This window comes from Podarcis raffonei, chromosome 7 (genome assembly GCF_027172205.1).
Source record: "Podarcis raffonei isolate rPodRaf1 chromosome 7, rPodRaf1.pri, whole genome shotgun sequence".
In the NCBI taxonomy this organism is placed as follows: Eukaryota; Metazoa; Chordata; class Lepidosauria; order Squamata; family Lacertidae; genus Podarcis; species Podarcis raffonei.
In genome coordinates, this window is record NC_070608.1 from 48,653,930 (window position 1) to 48,674,904 (window position 20,975).

At 39.0% G+C, this 20,975-nt stretch overlaps 1 protein-coding gene across 12 annotated transcripts in view; it reads left to right on the top strand.

The window, feature by feature from the left end:
* Window positions 1–20,975, top strand: part of PTPRM (protein tyrosine phosphatase receptor type M) — a 408,835-nt gene that overhangs the window by 221,316 nt on the left and 166,544 nt on the right. For all 12 annotated transcript variants that reach the window (XM_053396503.1, XM_053396505.1, XM_053396504.1 and 9 more), the window contains exons 8-11: window positions 9,222–9,530; window positions 9,924–10,033; window positions 14,049–14,250; window positions 15,523–15,625. In XM_053396503.1, the coding sequence (XP_053252478.1) occupies window positions 9,222–9,530; window positions 9,924–10,033; window positions 14,049–14,250; window positions 15,523–15,625 (724 nt within the window). The remainder of the gene's footprint in view (window positions 1–9,221; window positions 9,531–9,923; window positions 10,034–14,048; window positions 14,251–15,522; window positions 15,626–20,975) is intronic.

Below are 20,975 nucleotides of genomic sequence, written 5' to 3' on the forward strand. Positions count from 1 at the left end.
CAGCTAAATAACATTGCTTCCTCCCCCTCTCCCCATCACTACAGACTAGGAAGGGACAAATGAAATGGAAGCTGTTGCTCACCACGATACATGAAAAAGGTAGAGAAGCACAGCCTACTCTCTATTCTACCAATTTGTGCCCAACCCCCCCCCCCAAAAAAAATTAATGAATTCCATCCTCTTGTTTGCCCCCTGTGATTGTGGCAATTAATTGAAGGAACCATTTCGCAACATTTCTACTACTATAGAAGTTTACTGGTGAAGTACAGTACTGTTGAACTTTGGTGTATTGTGAATCTGCAAGTTATCACATCAGTACAGTGATACCTCGGGTTACATACGCTTCAGGTTACAGACTCCGCTAAACCAGAAATAGTACCTCGGGTTATGAACTTTGCTTCAGGATGAGAACAGAAATCACGTGGCAGCGGCGGTGGCTGCGGGAGGGCCCATTAGCTAAAGTGGTACCTCAGGTTAAGAACAATTTCAGGTTAAGAACGGACCTCCAGAATGAATTAAGTTCTTAACCCGAGGTACCACTGTACTGGCCTTCTGAAACACTGATTAGGTGTTTATATTTTATTTATTTATTTATTTATTTATTTAATAAAAAAAAACAGTAACAAGGGACTCTCCAGGTTCTTGTAACATGATTAACTGATCAGGATTTTTTAATTTTTATTTTTATTTTTATTTTTTGCTCAGATGACAGTCCTACCTCTTTTCTTTAAAGCTTATTTGCTCCCATACATTCCAGTTTTGGAGAGCACGGCTTCCATTTGTTTGTTTAAAGGGAAACCAGGTAGTCTAGCAAAAGTGCTAGTTCTGCCATTTGGCCAAATGGGTTATTGCGCAAGCTGTATGAATGCAGCCGGTGCTTTCGAGTGCACTGAATGAATATACTCAAGCTCCGAAAAACCCTCTGGCTACAATCCAATGCAATGTTAAGCGTGCTTCAGCATATCGATTTCAAAGGGCTTACACATGCTTAATGGTTGTGTTAGATTGTTGCCTCTGTGTGGAAGCATGCTAAGATTTAAATCTCTTGCTCTGAAAAAAATGGCAATATTCAACGTCTGGATCTGAACTCCAAATAATGCTTTCTCAGACATGATCAGATTTTATGTCAATCTGAGTGCACATCTCCACAAATAGCCTCTTCAGTTTTGCTGTTTCGTATGTCTTGCATGCACCTACTTTGCTTCTGAAAGCTGTCAGAATGTTGAAACCAAACATTTTTCAAAAGCCAGGCAACTAACCTGTTCCTGGGAGCATTGGGAAGGTGCTCTGAAGAAAGGGAAAACGGTGTGGCCGAGAATACTGGAGCAGCCCTTTACAGGAATGTAAAAGAAAGAAAATGGAAATCTTGTCTCTTTAGGCTAAGTTCTGCTTACATTTGTGCTGTTAGGGAAGCATGTTGGCATGACAAGAATATGCAACAGCCCACCTCCTATCTGCTTAGTGAAGTGTAGTGATATGTTATGTCGGGCAGATGTGTCCTGCTGACATCTGACTTTTACATGAACAGTGAAGCTAAAGGTTCCTTTGTAATGTACAGTGAAATAACACAAATAACAATTGCTACTTCTACTGCAAAAACATTTTTGTTTAATGCACCATAGAGGTTTAATGCACCATAGAGGCTCAGTCTTTTTAGAGTATTTTGCATTGCATCCCGTATCTTATATCAGAATCTCAAAGGAGTTGTCATGCTGCAGATGTAAAGCATGTTCTAAACTTTTATCAACTTACTAATGAGTATCAGGTGCCACACAAGGGTAAATTTGTTTTAAAATGGGATGAAATGTAGGTTGTGTTAGGTTATCTAAATGAATGACCCTCTCTTGTTCGTTTAATTCCCTCCAATTTTTATATAACACCCTTTAACAACAAAAAGGTCCAAATACATCTTTAAATAATGTTTTACTGTTTTAATGTAAAGCAGTATGAATTCATATGAATTCTGAACAGGTAACAGTTAAAAATACAAGTCCATTTAATTCCGCAATGCCTGCAGAATGTCTACTATGTTAATCTTTAACATCTCTGCATGATATGAATTACATCTACTAGTTATCCACTATCTACAACTCCCCCACCATTAAAGACCCAGTTTGGGGTGGAAATGGATTGTGAGCTTTAAAGCCTTGTTTTGTATGCCAAGTTGATCAAACTTGAGACACACAATTCAGCGATCTTTTATTTGCAAAAGGACAATCCAGGGATACCAGGATAAAGATCCAGATAAAAAATGTAGGTTCAAAGGTTTAATTGCTATCCATATATTAGAATAGGGGTGTTATCTCTCTACTCAATAATAATCCTGGAAATGGGAGAATAGAAATTGGAGTGAATGAATTATCCTGTCTTCTTCTGCTCCGGAGGGTAGGACTGGAACCAATGGCTTCAAGCTACAATAAAGGAGATTCTGACTAAGTATCAGGAAGAACTTTCTGATAGTAAGAGTTATTTGACAGTGGGACAAACTCCCTCAGAAGGTGGTGGACTCTCCTTCATTGGAGGTTTTTAAGCAGAGGTTGGATGGTCATCTTTCATGGATGCTTTAGCTGAGATTCCTGCATTGCAGGAGGTTGGACTAGATGATCCTTGGGATCCCTTCCAACTCTACAGTTCTGCTTCAGCTTTTGATTGACTCTTCTTTAGGTTAAATCATAATGTCCATATCCAAAGTTTCAGCCTACTATTCCTCAGTTTGCAGGACCGGCACTATTACCTAAGAGGAAAAAGAAAGTAATTTAATATAGTTGAAGAATCTGCAAAGCCCTACAAAAGCCCTTTTCCAATAGCACTGCATTGGGAAGATCATTACTTTGTCTTCCTTTAGTGATTAGTGCCTTTGTGACAGCAGCTGCCAACTCACCAATATAGACCCTCATTTTAGTTCTGTTTGTGTGTCTAGCAGCCAACACTAAGCAAAAGCATAAAGACTGCCATGTTGAACAAACCTGGAAGCAAATAATCAATAATGACTCCCCATTTAGAAAGGCCATTCCATATACATTCTCACCATTTGGTAGAAATTTTGCTAGTAGCTGAGCTTTAGATCTTTAGTTCTTTATGTTGTTCAGTGCTGGAATTAACTAGTTTGGTTGGGAAAAGTTCACTGAACTGGTTGAAAAATCTCTAAACTAATTGCCAGGTGATCTGAAGATGGATTAAGTTAATTTTGCTGTAGAACTTAAAATGATTTCTAGTTCATCTTCACATTCCTTCCCTACCACCACAACAGAAGGCTCAGATTCTTAGCTTTATTTTTAAAAAATAGTCAATCGTGCATTTGTAAAGAAAGTTAGAAAGCAAAAAGTGGCAGCAACCTTCTAAGTCAGATTCAGAGATGTTCTGTTGCTAAGGATGTGTTCTTACTTAATAACTATTGCTAAAGAATAAGAAGAAAGGTATTCCTTTTATCTTCCCTGCTGAACAGATTTGCTCTCTTCCAAGAGAAACAGCTTGTAGCAAGGTATAGGAATAAAGTGCAGGTTTAGGAATAGAGTGAATGATGCCTTCCCTCTATAATAGCTGCATGGCAGGCAGAAATTAAACATGGTAAACCTTCGCTGGTATGGAGATGCAATTATGGAACATGTAATCTGTTTATCAGATACCTTATAATTTGCGTGTAACTCCTGATTTTTTATTTTTTATTTTTACCTAACTTTAGCAAAACAATTCTTAACTTTCTGAATATTGGAAAAAATGTGGAGGATTAACTGAGAGAACAAACTTTAAGTGGAACTGATTTTTGTTCTATGTGTATATAACCCTGCTGTTCATAAGGATGGCTGCTTTCTGAATCAAGCAGCCACGTTTGTGTATCTCCAGCAGCAACTGTGCTGATGAAGAGTAGGGACTAACAGGAAGATGAGGTCCCCTGAGCACATATTGCCCAAGGCAACCTTCCCTTGCAATGCTCTGTATCCAACTGCATAAGAACTGTATAATAAAATAAATAAATAAAAAACCCTTCAGATGTCAAGGAGATAAAGAACTACATAACTTTTAGAAGACATCTGAAGGCAGCCCTGTATTGGGAAGTTTTTAATGTTTGATGTTTTATTATGTTTCAGTATATGCTGTGAGCCTCCCAGAGTGGCTGGGGAAACCCAGCCAGACGGGTGGGGTATAAAAATTATTATTATTATTATTATTATTATTATTATTATTATTATTATTCTGTTTCAATATGCATCTGCAACCTTTGATGAACAAAGCAGCTGGAAGTGGGGGAGAATCCCTTGCAGCATGAGCATTGCTCCCATCTCAAGTTTTTTATTATCAGTGACAGGATCCTAAAATTACACCTAAACGTCTCTCACAGGTTCTGAAATTGAGTTTCTGAAAAAGCAAGGTAGCTGTAATAGGAGGTAAAGTATGAAGTTCCAGAGAAATTAGCTGTGAATTGAACCTGCAATGGAAATTGATCCTATCAGTCAGTTTTAGCTCTATATTCTCTGAAAAACACTGGTGAATGTTGAAGACACCAGGATTACTGATTAAATGGGATGCTGAAGTGCCAGGGGCTGGAACTGGATGCCCCTAAGGTCGTGAGCTGCAACTGTCAGACTTCACTTCACTGCTTGATACCTAGCGTGAACTGGCAGAAAGAGAGCAGTATGAAAAATGCTGCAGGTACTATCAGGGGAATCGCAAAGAAGTATCACACTAAGTTTGAGGCATGAGAGACGTTGCTCTCTTTAGAGAAGTAATCCTGCCCTCTTACCATGAGCCACTGGGCGCAGATTGGCCATATGATTCATGCCGTTCAGGGCCAATTATAGTAACTCGACATGCTGCAGTCCAGTGACTGTCAAGCAGTTGCAAAATGGTAAGGGTCTTATCTTTATAATCCCAACCCAACCCCCCAACCCCGAATTATACCAAGTGAGGAGAAAATAAATGTGGTGTTTCTGAAAACATAATTAATTACCCTATTACCAAAGCCTGTGAGATTTATGTGTAGCATACAAAATGGTTGCTGTGACATGTAAACTGCTTTTGGCAGGACTGGTTCCCCCCCCCCCCCCCAAGCCTAATGAATGTGGTCTGCATTGTGATTAGCACTGCTAAATTGCACTTTCCTTGTTACTAAGCTGATAAATCATTAAAGCTTGATTATTTTGAGGCATTGGCCCACTGCATGCAGAGAATAATTAGCATTACCTGATGCAAACAAATATTGCATTAGGGTTTCTGCTTTGCAAAGTTTTGCTGTAGTCTTTGTGGTTCTATCAGAAACATCGAACAGTTGGGCTTACCGTAACTATGATGCCATACTGTGGAAACAGTTTATTTCTCAGGAGATCTCTAGCTTATCCCCTGCCACACAGACACACACTTCTTTTAAAATTAGAAATTGCTCATAAATGACTTTTTTGTGTTTCTTGAAAATTTCATTGTCTCATTGGGACATTTTTTTATTAAGAGCTGGGTGTAGTATTGTGGTTCAGAGACTTACCTTCAAAACAGGCAGTCCCTAGTTCTGACATCACCTCTGTCTCGCTAGGTGATTTTAGGCAATTCACTAGGCTGCCTTTGGCAAACTACTTTATCCCAGCCCCTACATTCCTCTGCAATATGGGATAACAAAATTGTTTTAAGAATTAAAATTAAATAATGCATGTGAAAGTGCTTTGAGCACATGAAAGCACACCACATATGTTAAGTGTTATCCATATTACTTTGATTCCAAAGATATGGTTGGAAGGCTCACAATACAGAAACCTTGCTAAAACTCAGCTAAAACTAAACTGAGTCTGGAAAGTACTTGAATAGTAGACTGTCTGCAGGGCAGGAATCATTCATCTGGACTAAAGACTATTTATGCAACCCCATATAAATAAGTGACAAACTAAGGATTTGAACCACATATTTCAGTTACAAAATGGAAGAATACGCCTTTAGTGAATTCCATCTTTTTAGAAAATGTCACCTTCTGTGTATTAAGGATATTGCTAGGGTTCATTAGTTAACCAATGGAAACTTCTTCTTTTTTAGCTGAACAAAAGTAAGCAGTTCTATGGCAGCGAATAAAAATATGAAGTATGAATGAAAGTGGGAGGTGTTTGGCTTGGTACTGCAAGCCCATGTGAGCTCAAGATGTTTAATATGCATGTAGATTATTCTTACCTGTATGGATTTTATTCATTTCAATGGAAGAAACAGAATTATTTTGAACACACAAATCTATTGAAAGTAATGGGGTAAGCCATGTACAAAAGATTTGCTAGTGTATCTCTGAGTGTGCAAGGATATCTGGATTGGTGCAAATTTATATGCTAGGTTATCTTGGGGGATGTTATAAGACATCCATGAGAAGTGATGGGACTATGGGGATGTTCAGGTAACCATAAGGGGGAAAGCAGTTCAGTTCCTTTGGCTTAGTGCTTAGAGCAGCAAGGCAAATCCTTACAACTCCTCACCCTTTTCCAGCCTCCTAGAACAAAGAGCCTGCACCTACTTCAATAAGCAACTCCTTCACATACATCTCCATTAGACACCACAGGCAGGTTGGCAGTGCTAATCTCCTATCTCTAGCATCTAATGCCAGCCCATGCAGCATCATTCTCTTCCTCGGTCTACTGCTAACCACAGAGAATGAGCATCCAAGGAAGATCCCCTTCTCCACATTTCACTTTGTGTCTGAGCCATGTCCCTTGCCCATCTCTTCGCCCACGGCCTACACAGCACGACTGTCTTCAAACACGCTTCAAACACCACAGGGATACTACCATTCTCTCATAGGGCATGAGCTGCTGTAGAAATTCTTCTGCACTTAGAATGGATCAGAACTAGTGCTCAAAACCAGTATTTTCATGAAATCTTGTTTTTAGGCTTGGTAGCTGAGTAAAGGGGATCAGAGTCAGGCAGAAGAATAGAGGTGATAAGGATAAGACGAAGATGGAGGTACTCTCATGTATGGGTCTGCTCTTCCATGGATTTTCTGCCATCAAGTACCAAGTGCTAAGATTTCTGTAAACATCTGCAAAACCGATGGGTTGCTTGCACTGGATAAGTGAGAGCCAAAATGGACAGCAGAAGTTTAAAAGGGCCTGTGGTCAAAAAGTTTGATGTAATTAGAACAGTGAGACTCTTAATGAAAGCATGAACCATGGGTTTGAAGGCTATATAGTTTGTGATTTTAGTGCCTTTTCCTGCAAACTTAAGATAAAATGCAAAATATCGTTGAACAATGTTGCAAGCTTGCAGGGAATTATTAGAAGCCAGAAGTGATGGAATCTTGTGGCAAGTGTTTAGCACATTCTTGGTTAAGACATGTTGATTAATAAACATGAGCCGGCAGATGCATATTAATCTGTTTATGTATAAGAGATTTCTAGCTCATTAAAACTCTTCTTGGCATTTCAACAAGCGAAGCAGTAGATAAAACTACTCATTGTCTTTTATCTTGTTGAGGACTCTCATATGAAATAAAAATCAGATTACAGCTAAATTTGTATAATAGCTATACTGATGACAGACTTCTTTTACCAGATATGTAAGGAATATAATATAATATGATGGAAGTTTTTTCTCGAGTTTCCAATTGTGATCCCTTATTGCTTTGGACAGTATAGATAGAAACAATCTTTTGCTTTTCATGGCAGTAGTTTGGGGTCAGGTCTCTAGGCACATAACGGGGAATGGAAGGATCCATCAGTTTTGTTTTGTTCTGGTTCTATTTTTCCAGTCTCAAATTCCGCTCATAACATTTCTGCAGCAATTTGCAAAAAAAGTTTTTTCCAAAAAAAATCTCCCTGAAAATTCATCAGTATTTTATTGTGAATTTCTCCCAATAACTACATCTTTGTGTGCAGCTTTGACTAATGTGCATGCTTTTGCAAGCAGTTGACCCAGATAGAAATTTTTTCATGTTATTTTCACAAATATATTATGTACACTTCCCTGTTATGTATGCATTTTTGTTAACATTGTTTGGTTGCAGAGCTGCATCACAAAATTCAGGTGTGTGTGATTTTCAAAGGATGTTGAATTGGTTCTCATATTGTTTAGGAAAGTGGGAGTGGGAATGATTCACCTTTAAATGTGAACTGTATTAAATTTCTTTTGCATCCCTAGTCATACAACTGTTCTCACCACAAACTATGACTTTGTTATAGTAAAGCTAAACAGCTTTTGTTGCTGTCTGTCTGCTGTTGGATTTGAGCCCGCAGAAAAATGTTAAGGTGTCTTGTGGGACATCTGGCTTGCCAGTAGTACATATGAAAAGGATCTAGGGGGCTTGGTAGACCACAGGCTTTATATAAGTCAACAGTGGGATGCAGCAGCAAAAAAAGCTAATTCTATTTTAAGGTGGATCAACAGAAGTATAGTGTCCCAATCAAGGGAAGTCATCGTCCTGCTCTGTTCTATCTTGGTCAAACCACACCTGGAGTACTGTGTCTAGTTCTGGACACTGCAATGTAAGGATATTGACAAGCTGGAGGGTGTGCAGAGTAGGGCAACCAAAATGATCAAGGGTCTAGAAACCAAGCCTCGTGAGATATGGTTGAGGGAGTTGGGGATGTTTAGCCTGGAAAAGAGGAGATATATGATAGCCATTTTCAAATATCTAAAGGCCTATCACATGGAAGATGCAGCAAACTAGTTTCTCCTGTTATTGAGGGTAGCAACTGAACCAGTTGCTTCATGTTACAAGAAAGGAGATTCTGACTAAACACCAGGAAGAACTTTTTGAGAGTAAGAGCTGCTTGACAGTGGAAGGGACTCTGGAAGGTGGCTGAGTCTCCTTCCTTGGGATTTTTTTAAAGCAGAGGCTGGATGGCCACCTGTCATAGCTGCTTTAGCTGAGATTCCTGCATTGCATGAGGTTGGCCTTGGGCTCCTTTCCAATGCTACAATTCTAGTATTCTATGATTGGTACACCGTTTGCTTTGCATTCATAAAAGGAGCTGTTTCAAGTCTGTTAATACATTTTGTAACACATGTTGATGGAGGACTGGGACTAAACTCCTTCTACCAATAAACTGCCAGTATCGTTAACACTGACAGTGTCAGTCATCTGTCCAGCCACTATTCATATACAGGTTCAAGCTAGTATTCAAGCACAGACTCTGTAGATCAGAACCTATGTTCTTTTCTCCTTCCCTATACTTCTTAAAAATATCTTAACAGTATTTGCTTTCACTACCATACATCAGATACAAGCACTTGTATGAAAATGCATGTCTTAATTTTTACAGATCCTATGCGTGGTCCAAGAAAACTAGAAGTTATCGATATCAAATCCCGGCAAATCACCATCACCTGGGAACCATTTGGCTACAATGTCACTCGTTGCCATAGGTACAATATCACTGTCCATTACCGCTACCAAGCTAGTGGACAAGAACAAGTCAGAGAAGAAGTGAGCTGGGACACAGACAATTCTCACCCTCAGCATACCATTACTAATCTCTCCCCATATACTAATGTCAGTGTCAAACTGGTTCTTATGAATCCTGAAGGACGAAAAGAAAGCCAAGAAATTGTGGTACAAACGGATGAAGACGGTGAGTTTTTAATGGTTTGCTGAATGCATTAATATGCATGGACATGATTTTAGGGGTGCTTATGCAGTCCAGCAAAAACCATATAAGACATATGCATAACTGCATAAAAGTGTGTTGAGGATTTGTTGGATAAAGGAAGCATAAAGATGAAGGATACTGAGGACTGACATGATTGTCAGGGACAAATGAGTGAAATGTAGTTTGCAGCATTACACGCAAACACATATTTTATGGGTTGGATCTAGCATGGCCAGTTCATAAGCCATTACTATTTAAAAACCTGAATGCAGCATTTACAGTGTGGAGCTCATGTTCTTATAGCGATAGAATCTCAATGCAACATTCTAATTCGCAGTACATATTCCTAAACATCCTCTTTTTTTAATGCATTAGTTCCAAGTCCTGTACCACTTGAATCTATCCAGGGAAGTATGTTTGAGGAGAAAATCTTCCTTCAGTGGAGGGAGCCAGTGCAGACATATGGTGTGATCACCCTATACGAGGTATGTAAAACCACTTGCCTTACATTCTTGGTGTAATCTAGTTCAGCATCCTGTTCTCACAGTGGCTGAACAGTTGCCTGTGGCAAACCAGCAAGCAGGATTTGAGCACAAGAGCACTCTCCCCACCCCCATCTCGTGATTTCCAGCAACTGGTATACAGAAGCATTGCTGCCTCCAGCTGTGGGGCAGAGCATAGCCACTGTGGCTAATAGCCAATGATAACCCACACCTCCATGAATTTGTCTAATTCTGTTTCAAAGCTATCCAATTTGGCAGCCATTGCTGCCTCCTGTGGCAACATCTTCCATAGTGGTTCTCCAAGTGTTGCGTGAAGTACTTCCTTTTATCTGTCCTAAATCTTCCATCATTCAACTTCATAAGATGTCCACGAGTTCTAGTCTTGTAAGAGAAGGAGGGGGTCAGTACCTTTTATAACTGAAGGTCTAAATAAAGTTGTGGTGTTATACTGCTTATGTATCACATGTCTTTCCTACCTTCCCACCCCCAATGTCCCCACCCCCCACAATTCCCTCATGTAATAAATTTTGGCTAGTACAAGACAACACTCTGTTATTAGTAAATCACTGCATTTTTAAAGCCTGTAATATTATCCAGTCTAGTTATGTAGATCAGAATTTGAATGCTACTAAAAGTATCCACTAGGCTATAACTCAGGAGTAAAAACAGGAGTGAGAATGTAATACTGAATACTGCTGAATTTCTGCAAACCTTTTGTAATAAGAACAAGCAGGTCCCATTAAATGAAACACACTAGCTTTTAAAAACACAATTTCAACAAAATTATATGTTGTTAGTTTTACATACAAATCCCAGCATTCCATGCTATAGGGAACCTGGCCCTAAATATCTTTCAAAAATATTAACAAAGGAATGCATTTATTATGCTGTTGGACCATAATCACTGTCAAACATCTCACCTGACTAAACTACCCTTATATTTATTTTTTCCTTTCATTTGAAGAAAGCATTGTTGAAATGCTTGGCCCCAAGACATAAAAGAAAAGTAAAATATCTAATTTGGTATTATTAAGCTTTTAGTGCTGTCTTGCTGTTGAAATAGTTGTGAAAGGATAATTTATTATGAAAAGATATGTATTATGGAAACTAACTAGTTTAACTAATTGCAGTTTCATAAGTAATCAGAAGATGATTGGTCTTGTCATTTGTTTTTTATATTTGGCCATGTAAGGCCTTTCAAAGAACTGATAGGGCGTGTCTTCCTCTCCCATCATCCCCTTCTTTGTGGTGCTTGCTTCTGTTTTTGGTGTTTATGTGTAGTCTGATACAAAATGATGAATGTGTTTGGACCTGGGCTACAAACCAGCCCACGCTTCAGACAATGATTATCTGTGCCATCTTTTTCCCGCATGTCTCATCATAGTCTCAAAACTACTCTGTATTTTCTTTTTCAGAGGCTTGGTTTATATTCTTCCTATAGTGTTGTAGCTTTTATGTTCTCCAGAACTCTTTATCAAGGTAGATTGTAAACAGTGGGGAAGACAAAAAAAGGTGGCGTTAAAGCCACTTGTGCTTGCATTTGGTAAGAATTTTCAGTACAGCATGAGACTCGTCATCTCAGAGTCGTGGATTCAAGCCCCTTATGCATTGCAAGGGGTGAGGCTAGATTATCCTCGTGGTCCCTTCTAACTCTACAAGTCTCTGATTCTGTGAAACAATGGAGTGCAGGAGGAGGTAGCGTACATTCAGGTCGCCCTATTTCAGGTGCTATACGGGTTTTAGGTTGTAAAGAAACTTCTTGGAAAGGAATGGCTGATTTCTCATCTTTATAAATACAAAAAGCTGCTGTTGCTGAGGTTTGTTTGCATACTTAGGCCAAATATACAGGAAGGCAGGACCAAAGCAGTAGCAGATAGTGTGGTGGGGCTTCTGCACTTAAACAGTCTCCCTCTGGATTTTCTAACTGCTACATACTGGAAGCAGTGAGGTCAGCATAGTGGAAACACGCAAGCAAGGGTGCTGGACTGGCTTCACCAGTGCATGGCATCAATCTCACTATGGCCTCACCCGTCCCTCCCTCACTCCATCCTGGTAAGCAGCTGGAGGGAGGTCAGGTGAGCAGTGCAGCCTCATCCTGCTATCAGCTTCTGGAATAAAGAGAAAGTCTGACATTTATGTCTGGTTATAATAAGCAACAATGGCTGCATTTGAGAAATGGATTGCAGCGGTACCTCGGATTACAGATGCTTCAGGTTATAGACGCTTCAGGTTACAGACTCCGCTAACCCAGAAATAGTACCTCGGGTTAAGAACTTTGATCCAGGATGAGAACAGAAATCGTGCTCTGGCGGTGCGGCAGCAGCAGGAGGCCCCATTAGCTAAAGTGGTGCTTCAGGTTAAGAACAGTTTCCGGTTAAGAACAGACCTCCAGAAGGAATTAAGTCCTTAACCCAAGGTACCACCGTAATCACATCCATCTGAATACCTGAGTGTTGGTACTAAAACCATGTTGATTACTGTACTTAACAAAACAGGTGTATGTTCTGAAGTAAAATATTTCACCATAAGACCACGTTGGCCCTTCTCATATAAAAGCCCTTGTGCATGATGGCACAGAGAAGCACATTGACTTATGTCGCATGTTCCTGGCATGTAGTTGTCCCACCAAGGCAGCAGTCAACCGGCCCCGTAAACATATGGAGGTTTCCACCATAGAAGGGAAATAAGGAGGAGAGAAACAGAAACATAGGTGAACTAGGGCCACATTTATTGATTTAGTGGCTCTGAAGTGGTGGCAACAATTCAGGAAGCTAACTGTAACACAGCAACTGTGGGTTAAAAATCCTATAGATTAGTGCCACTATTGCTCAGTCCACTGGAATCCACATTGTTTCAAGCATGAAACTCATTTGTGTGGCATCCAAAAACATTGTGTATTGTCTTTTAAAACCTATACTCTATTCTGAATTAAATTTCCACTTTGCTGGTAACCTTTTATAATCTCAGAGGTCAAAACTGAGAGCTTCTGTAAATTAAGAGCTTACACAGGGTCAGTGCTGAGTTGAAGTTAATTTAACCTGTAATTGACCTATGCAGAATTGGTTTCAGTAGTGCTTGTGTGATTCAAGTTGCAATACCATGTGTTCTGATCTTTAAAACTGCAGTATTAAAGACCTACCATGCTGTGTTGTGAGGATGATATTTACTTCAAAGCACTTGGGATACTAAATACTCTGGGATACTTAGTTCCAATTTAATGGGACTTAGTCATAGGTAAAGTGTGGTTTGGATTGCAGCCTAAAAGTGTCACAGAAGAGAGCAAAAGCAAGCCACATACGACTAAGAACACCATCCAGATATTGCATTGTAATCATTTTTTAAAAATAAATGTTAAATAAGACATGAGATTTCTTCAAATGGGGAGAAAATGTGGTCATTAGTACTCTACGGTTTTAGAAGAACGTCCTAGAATTGTCCTACTCTTCAGAGTTCCAAGTAAAGCTCTTTCCATGTTGCTTCTGTTATAATAATTATTGTCATTGTTATCATAATAGCAACATTGTGTCCTTCATGGAGAATTTGCTTGAATTTCACCTTATTTCACAAGCAGAGAATACTTTTCAGTAGAAGCAGAAATTTGGGGCAGGCTACTAAAAAACGTGGCTATAACTCTTGTCATTTTAAGTCAATGTTTATTTGTATTTTTTGTGCAAGACCAACATTAATGCACTTCCTCCTAAAAGAATTACAACATGAAAACCAATGAATTAAAGGTATTAGCTTAAGTCTGAATCATAGCCGTTATAGTTGTCATCTAGGTACCTCTAAGTCCCTGTATCTATAAAAGTGATAACTTATAACAGTTTTGTCTGAGCCTGTGTTCCTTCACTGGATTCTGGATTTGAAGCATATAAGGGAGTAAGATAACTTATCATAAAATGTCTGACAGTGCACACATCAGAAGGGTTTATTGGATAAAAATGCAATCTTTGTACAACTGCTGAAGATATTTTATAACTTTGTTTTTCTTTTGCAGATCACCTACAAGGCTGTCAGCTCCTTTGACCCAGAAATAGATTTATCCAACCAAAGTGGACGTGTTTTAAAGCATGGGAATGAAACACACTACTTATTTTTTGGGTTGTATCCTGGGACTACTTACTCGTTCACTATAAGAGCCAGTACAGCCAAAGGCTTTGGGCTTCCTGTTACAAGTCAGTTCACCACAAAGATCTCAGGTATTAGTTAAAGCCAAACAACATTTCTGATTTGAACTAGATAACCATTACATTAATTTACATATAATTGTGCAGCAGTTATATAGTATGGGTGCAGTATAAAATACCTGTCTTTTCTGAACAATTTAAATGTTGTGTTTATAATTTCTTGAAAATTCATAAAAACCTCTGTTAAAAAAATGGCATTTAAACATTTTCTGTTAAAAAGCTTATATATATATATATCCCTCAATCCACAAACCTATTTGGGGATGTATATGATTATTAATTGCTTTTATGCACCTTAAGAAGGTTAAACTTGGGACATTTGTAAAGCAACCCTGCAATGTAATCCATTGCTTTTCTACCCAATTGCAAGTTGGCCTGAGAGTAGTATGCACCACTGTTTGGTGTAGTTCACTCTTCTACCCCTGTTGCTGAAAGGGATAGTAGCTGCAAGTTCAGATTCCCATCTTTCATATCTTTCAGATTTACCAAACAATAGTCACGTCTTCTTTGTCTTTCTTCTTAGACCTCCTTACAGGCCAAACCAAACACTCATTAGCATCTAGAAGTCTCATGCTCCACAGATTAGTAAGTTCAAATGTGGTTGCTTTTACATGATGGCCTAGTGTAGTGCAGTGGATATACTAGTTCAAGGTTTCCCAAACATGGGTCTCCAGCTAGCTGACCGCTGGTCCTCCTGCTAGCTAGGGATGATGGGAATTGTAGTCCAAGAGCAGTTGGAGACCCAAGTTTGGGAGACCCTGTACTAGTTGGTTACGGCATGTCAGATCCAGGTTCAAATTGCAATTTAGCCACAAGCTTACTGGGTGATGTTGGTTACTTATGTCTTCATTCATTATCTAGTTATAGTGATGCAGTAAGGGTGATAAAAATCTGGTGGGAAAGGCTGTTAATAAGACAATGATAATAATTGAATACCATATTTAGTTTCTTTTGTTGCGTAGCAGACCAACGCAGTAATCCATGATATAAAACTTGCTGCAGTTCACGAGACTAATATTACGCACGAACTTACGCTTTGAGTGTTCAGTCAGCAGAAAAATGCCCTAATAAAGGTACAATATGTACCAGTTTATAGCTTAACTTATTATTGATGGGCTACCCTATTAACTAAAAGCATAGCAATTATTTTATCATATTGTGTGCACACAAGGACTGCTCTAAAATAGGATCTGTCCTTGAGAAGGTTTTTTTAAACAAGATTTTAAAGATCATAGAAAAGCTACACATTAAAGAAGTCTGCTTCCTCTGTTCTTGTTTTTCTAGCACCGTCTATGCCACCTTATGAACTGGAAACACCTTTAAATCAGACAGACAGCACTGTAACTGTTACACTGAAACCTGCACAGAGCAGAGGAGCTCCAGTCAGGTATGATGGTATTGGGGAAGCTTTACAAAATTAAAATTAAATCTATTAATTTATTGACAGTGTTTTCTGGTGACTTTTTTTCTAACTCAGCAATCTGTGTTTAAATCCATATTTGTGTTATCTCTAATTCAATTAAATAAGGAACAAGAAAGAAAGTCCTTTGATATGGAGTGTTTAGGAATTGTGTAGAGGATTTCAAAGCTTAGTCTTTGAAAATAAGGAACAAAGCTGCAATGTTGTTGTGTGGGTGGCTTCTTCTATAAGGTAATTGCTTACTGCAGTGTTATGAGTTCAAGGGTACATCATTATTTTTATCCTCTACTACTATGTTTTCAATAAGAACTCCTGTGGGCTTAATCATCATTATTTCATGTAATCAGCTGAGACAATTTAGGAGATTTAAAAACTAAAATCTGTCATCATCAAGACAGAAAGAAAAAATATATATATACTTGTAACAAAACAAAACAAAAATCTTGCTAGTCCAGAATTTACAGCTACTTCACTTGGGAACTAATGTAGCATGGTGACTAAGAGGCTGAGCTATGAATCAGTATATTCTTGTTCTCACCTTTATGACAAATTCACTGTGGTCTTGGGCAAGCCAGCCTCTCATCAAAATGGGGATAATAATATCAACTTGTATTATAGGCTTTGTGTAAGGGTTACAGCAAAAATAAATACATCAAGCATTTTGCAAAGTCAAAATAATGATTAAGTTTCTCTATAACAGTGTCTATATATGAGCAGAACAGACTTCCATTTGCACAACAAGTGTTCCTCTCGTCCTTCCACTCACACACGCCCAGTGTGCCCTCAATCCAAAGGGGAGGTTGTAGTGAGCAGAATTTATTTATTTATTTATTTATTTATTTATTTATTTATTTATTTATTTATACTAGTAGTAATTAAGCAGTTTCCAACTTGCTTTTCATTATCAAGTAGAAGATCCATGTAAATACTTGCAGAAAAGGAAATAAAATAGTTGTCATTTGCCAGAGCCAATACATGTGCCAATTATGTGTGCTTAAGCTCTATATATGCTCATTTGTCTTTCTGACGTCAAGTAAAATTACCAGATAGTATTCAGGATGCCACACAGCTAAAGTTCACATTGCCATAGTAAGGAGAAGGAAACATCAATCCAAAATCACTGCCCAGCTGTATTGTGTTTCTTCTTTGCTAATTAGCAATTTGTGTTTGGAGCTGTGGGCTAACTTGCTTCAGCTGACCTCCTTCCCACGTTCAGGGTGTTGAAAATGAAATAAGAAGCTGTGGGTTCAGTTGCAGGTGAAGAGTCATGGAGACTAACTAGTTCTGAGAAACATTTTGTTCCCAATTAGGTACTATGTAAGTATGTGATTTTAATTCTCATATTCATCATGGACTTGTGAAATATGGTGTTTATTTGCATATGGTTTGTCCTGCATTTATTTTCCTTGACAAAATGCAGCTTCAGAGGTCCAGATTCATTTAACAATTCCTGCACAACAGGGCTTCCCCCTTTGTCCTCTCCCCACTTGCCCTTGCCCAAATTTGGTCAGAGGGGTTGGAACAGGCATAGGCAAACTCAGCCCTCCAGATGTTTTGGGACTACAACTCACATCATCCCTAGCTAACAGGACCAGTGGTCAGGGATGATGGGAGTCGTAGTCCCAAAACATCTGGTGGGCCGAGTTTGCCTATGGCTGGGTTGAAAGAACCCCAGAAAAATGCCTAGGGGGAGGAGAGTGGAGGTGGTTCCATCAGGCAAGCAAAAAAGCTTGTGCTGGTGGAGCAATCGCCTTAGCACTATGTTAAATATTTCCTAGGGCTGCAAACTAAAGTGGAAGGCCTGCACAGGTTCTCCTTAAAATGATTTTTTTTCTATAAAGAAATAGTTGCCCAGCTTTTTTGTGACACGCGGTTGCATGGAAATTAGGTGAAAGACTTAGGCACTTAGGCAAGACCAATGGATTTAAGTTACAAGAAAGGAGATTCTGACTAAACATTAGGAAGAACTTTCTCACAGTAAGAACTGTCTGATGATGGAATGGACTCCCTCAGGAGGTTGTGGACTCTCCTTCATTGGAGGTTTTTAAGCAGAGGCAATCTGTCATGGATGCTTTAGTTGAGATTCCTACATTGCAGGGGGTTGGACTGGATGACTATCAGGGTCCCTTCCAACTCTACAATTTTATGATTCTAAGACATGATTTCTTATCCTCAGGATCAAAAGTAAAAACATTTTTTGTTATACTATATATTGTTGTGAAATGTTTGCAACACACTTCATGCTCAGCACAAGTCTCATTGAAATGAACAGAAAGGAGACAAGAACACCATATTTGTGTTTGTTCAAAGTAAGAGAAGTACCCAATAGATGTTTTCCTTAATCTGTATTCATCGTAGGGTAGAAAAATGTAGCTGTACTTTATTTATGCACTTCACTAAGTGCAATGGCTGTCTATTGATTCTGCTGTAACCACCCAGCATGGTTAATGCAGATTCTTGGAACTGCGCTAAACTTTTCAGTGTAAATGATTGTTGTCATTTTATTGATCAACACATCAGCTCTGTCACATAAAAATCTTTAATTCTTCTGATGGATAGAGGGAGAAAGGGAGAGAGAGAGTAAGCACAAATTCTAGCACATTACTGCCAAGGATTGCTTGTTTTACAGCTTTGCCACCTTTCCTCTTTACACTTGGGGCAAATATAGAATAAGAATCTGGCTTTCTATTTTAACCTTGTTTGGATCCAGTCCATTACAATTAGACTTGCAACTTATTCAAGAAATTATTGCTAGGAAGCATGACTTGTTTAAATGAAGTCAAATTTATATAAATCTTCTGGAATCATTTGTTATCAGTTAATGAAAAGTGAACATAAATCCAGAAAACCAAACTGTCCATTAGATTTTGGAAGCATAGCTTCATTGATTATTGCAATATTTATTAACAGAGATACAGTATAGCCAAATAGCATGCAGTTATGAGACTGTAAAATCTATAATTTTGGGTAATTAGTTTTAGAAAGTGAATGAAATTAAACTCCTTTAATTTGATAATGCATTCATACATATTATTAAATTACAGTTCGGCTTTTGTTTTTAGAATAATTTCAAAATATAGGCTTTCCTCCCTTTTTGAAACATCTAAACTTACCTGGACCCTTTCTTCTCCTTTTCAGGAGTATATATTTTATCCTAAATTATTACTGCCAATTCATTGTTACGATCATTGACAATACTTACCCAACTCATACAGAATGCAAATGCACCTTAAAACAAAGCTTGAAGGGTTTCTTTGGAAATAATTATTCCAGAAAGGAAAGTTTTTTTAGTAGTATAATGCTAGAACCATAATATTTGACCCGTACTCTGTTGTTGGATACTGGTACTTGAATTTCAGTCAGATATCTAGTTTTTAGGTAGCCCTTCAGATCAACAATTCCATAAAACTGTAGCATAATTGAATTTTTTTTAGAGCAGCCAAGAACCAGGTTGTGCTCTGCACTTGCAGTGCCTCCTCTTGTTGCTGCACTCGCAGCACTGAAGTGACCTTTCTGGGGCACAAGTCTGGGCAGTGTGTATGGAGCTCATGGGCTGCCTAGAGGACACCCCCCCCATCCCCAATCTCAGCCTCACTGATGTGGTCCAAGGGAAAATGGAACAATGCATTTGGCACCAGCTGGGCTGCAGGAGTTGCTGGAAAGAGGCATACAAGATGCCATTCAACCTTCATAGGCACTCCACTCCAGATTTGTGTGGGGTTTACTCCTTACCTTTTCTTTTCCTTAAGAAAGTGCCGCCTGTATTGTTCCATAAATCTGGGTTCAAGGGTATGTGTCTGTTTCTAGTTTACCTCCCTTTCTCCCTGCCTTCACCAGATTCATCACAGCAGCTGAGCATTACACTGTGCCTGTTGTTTTGTAAGATATCCTTACATCGGCAGTGCACATGACTCATGATCTGCACCCACTGCAGCTTTACTCAGCTGTAGCTAATGCACACTGGACTTGTACAGTCGGCTCTCTTCTGTAGACTTTAATATAAAGCTTAACCGAACAGCAGGATATCCTCCTCAGATTGATATGGCAGTTCTGTAGGCATTTGCATGATTTTGGAAACTGTGTCACGTCCGTATCAAATTATCCTGTTCCATAGCCTTCTTGATTTAAGAGACAAAAGTTGTAGTTTAGTGTTCCTATCTCTTTCCATGCCAGGATTGCACTTTTAGACAGTGCAGGCATATCTGTCAACTTCAGTGCTATTGCTCAATACTGAGTAATTGCCAGTTTGTGCAGGCTCACTGCTCAGGCGTGAGGGGAAAGACTTACTGAGTGATAACTGTCACACATAGATGTAAATAATAGTAGTGAGATCTAGATTATAGCAGGCACTGTGTAGTGAAGGTGGGGGGCAACTTCCAGTTTCTAACACATATCTACTACTTCCCCTGATAAACAGTTGCAGGCAGTACCTATCCATGTTCTAAAACTGTTCCTGGGTAGTAATACTGTAGGCTGTTTATTACTGAATGCCCCTTGCCCAAATCACCAAATCCATTTACATAGAAAGTGAGGGAAGGCATGTAGGACCTTTCTTCTTGACATCATATTTACTATATACAATGAGTCTTTTAAAAGTGAGGGGCATTTAGCTGTGAGATTCCCACCAACTACAGTGAGAAGTGACGCAGTCCTGTTAGACAGTGATACTATGTATTGAGCTGTTTGTACAGTAATAATAATAATTATTAAGAAAAGATAAGATAACAGGGTGAGCCTCTGGATGTTCATCAGCATTTCATTCCAAAGTGGAAGCACTGGGCTGGATTCAACTACATAGTTGGACTAGCATGAGTTCTGCTAGCATAATGGGGCTTCCCTCTCTCTTTTCCCCATGTGCCCCTCACATAAGCTCTGGGAGGTTGGGAGAACCATCAGAACAGCATGTTGGGTAGGAGAAGAGTGATGCTTCCATCTAGCCAGCAGAAATGCTTGTGCAGACAGAACAATTGTAATAGCACAGTGTTGAATCCCACACATTGATAGTGTGTTCTAAAGCAGGGGTAGCCAACGTGGTGCCTTCCAGATGTTTTGAACTAAAATTCCTATCAGCCCCAGCCAGCATGACCAATGGTCAAGGGTGGTGGGAACTGTAGTCCACAACATCTGGAGAGTAGCAAGCGGGCTATGCCTAAATCTTTAAAGATTAACTTGGAATATTCTTATATGAGACTGCAGTAAACATAACAATATATATTTTTTAAAAACGTGTAGAGTTTTCTTAATACTTTTGTAGTTATGGTCACAGAATAGCACTAAAGTTATGCATATACTTTTGAATTAAACCCATGACCTGTTT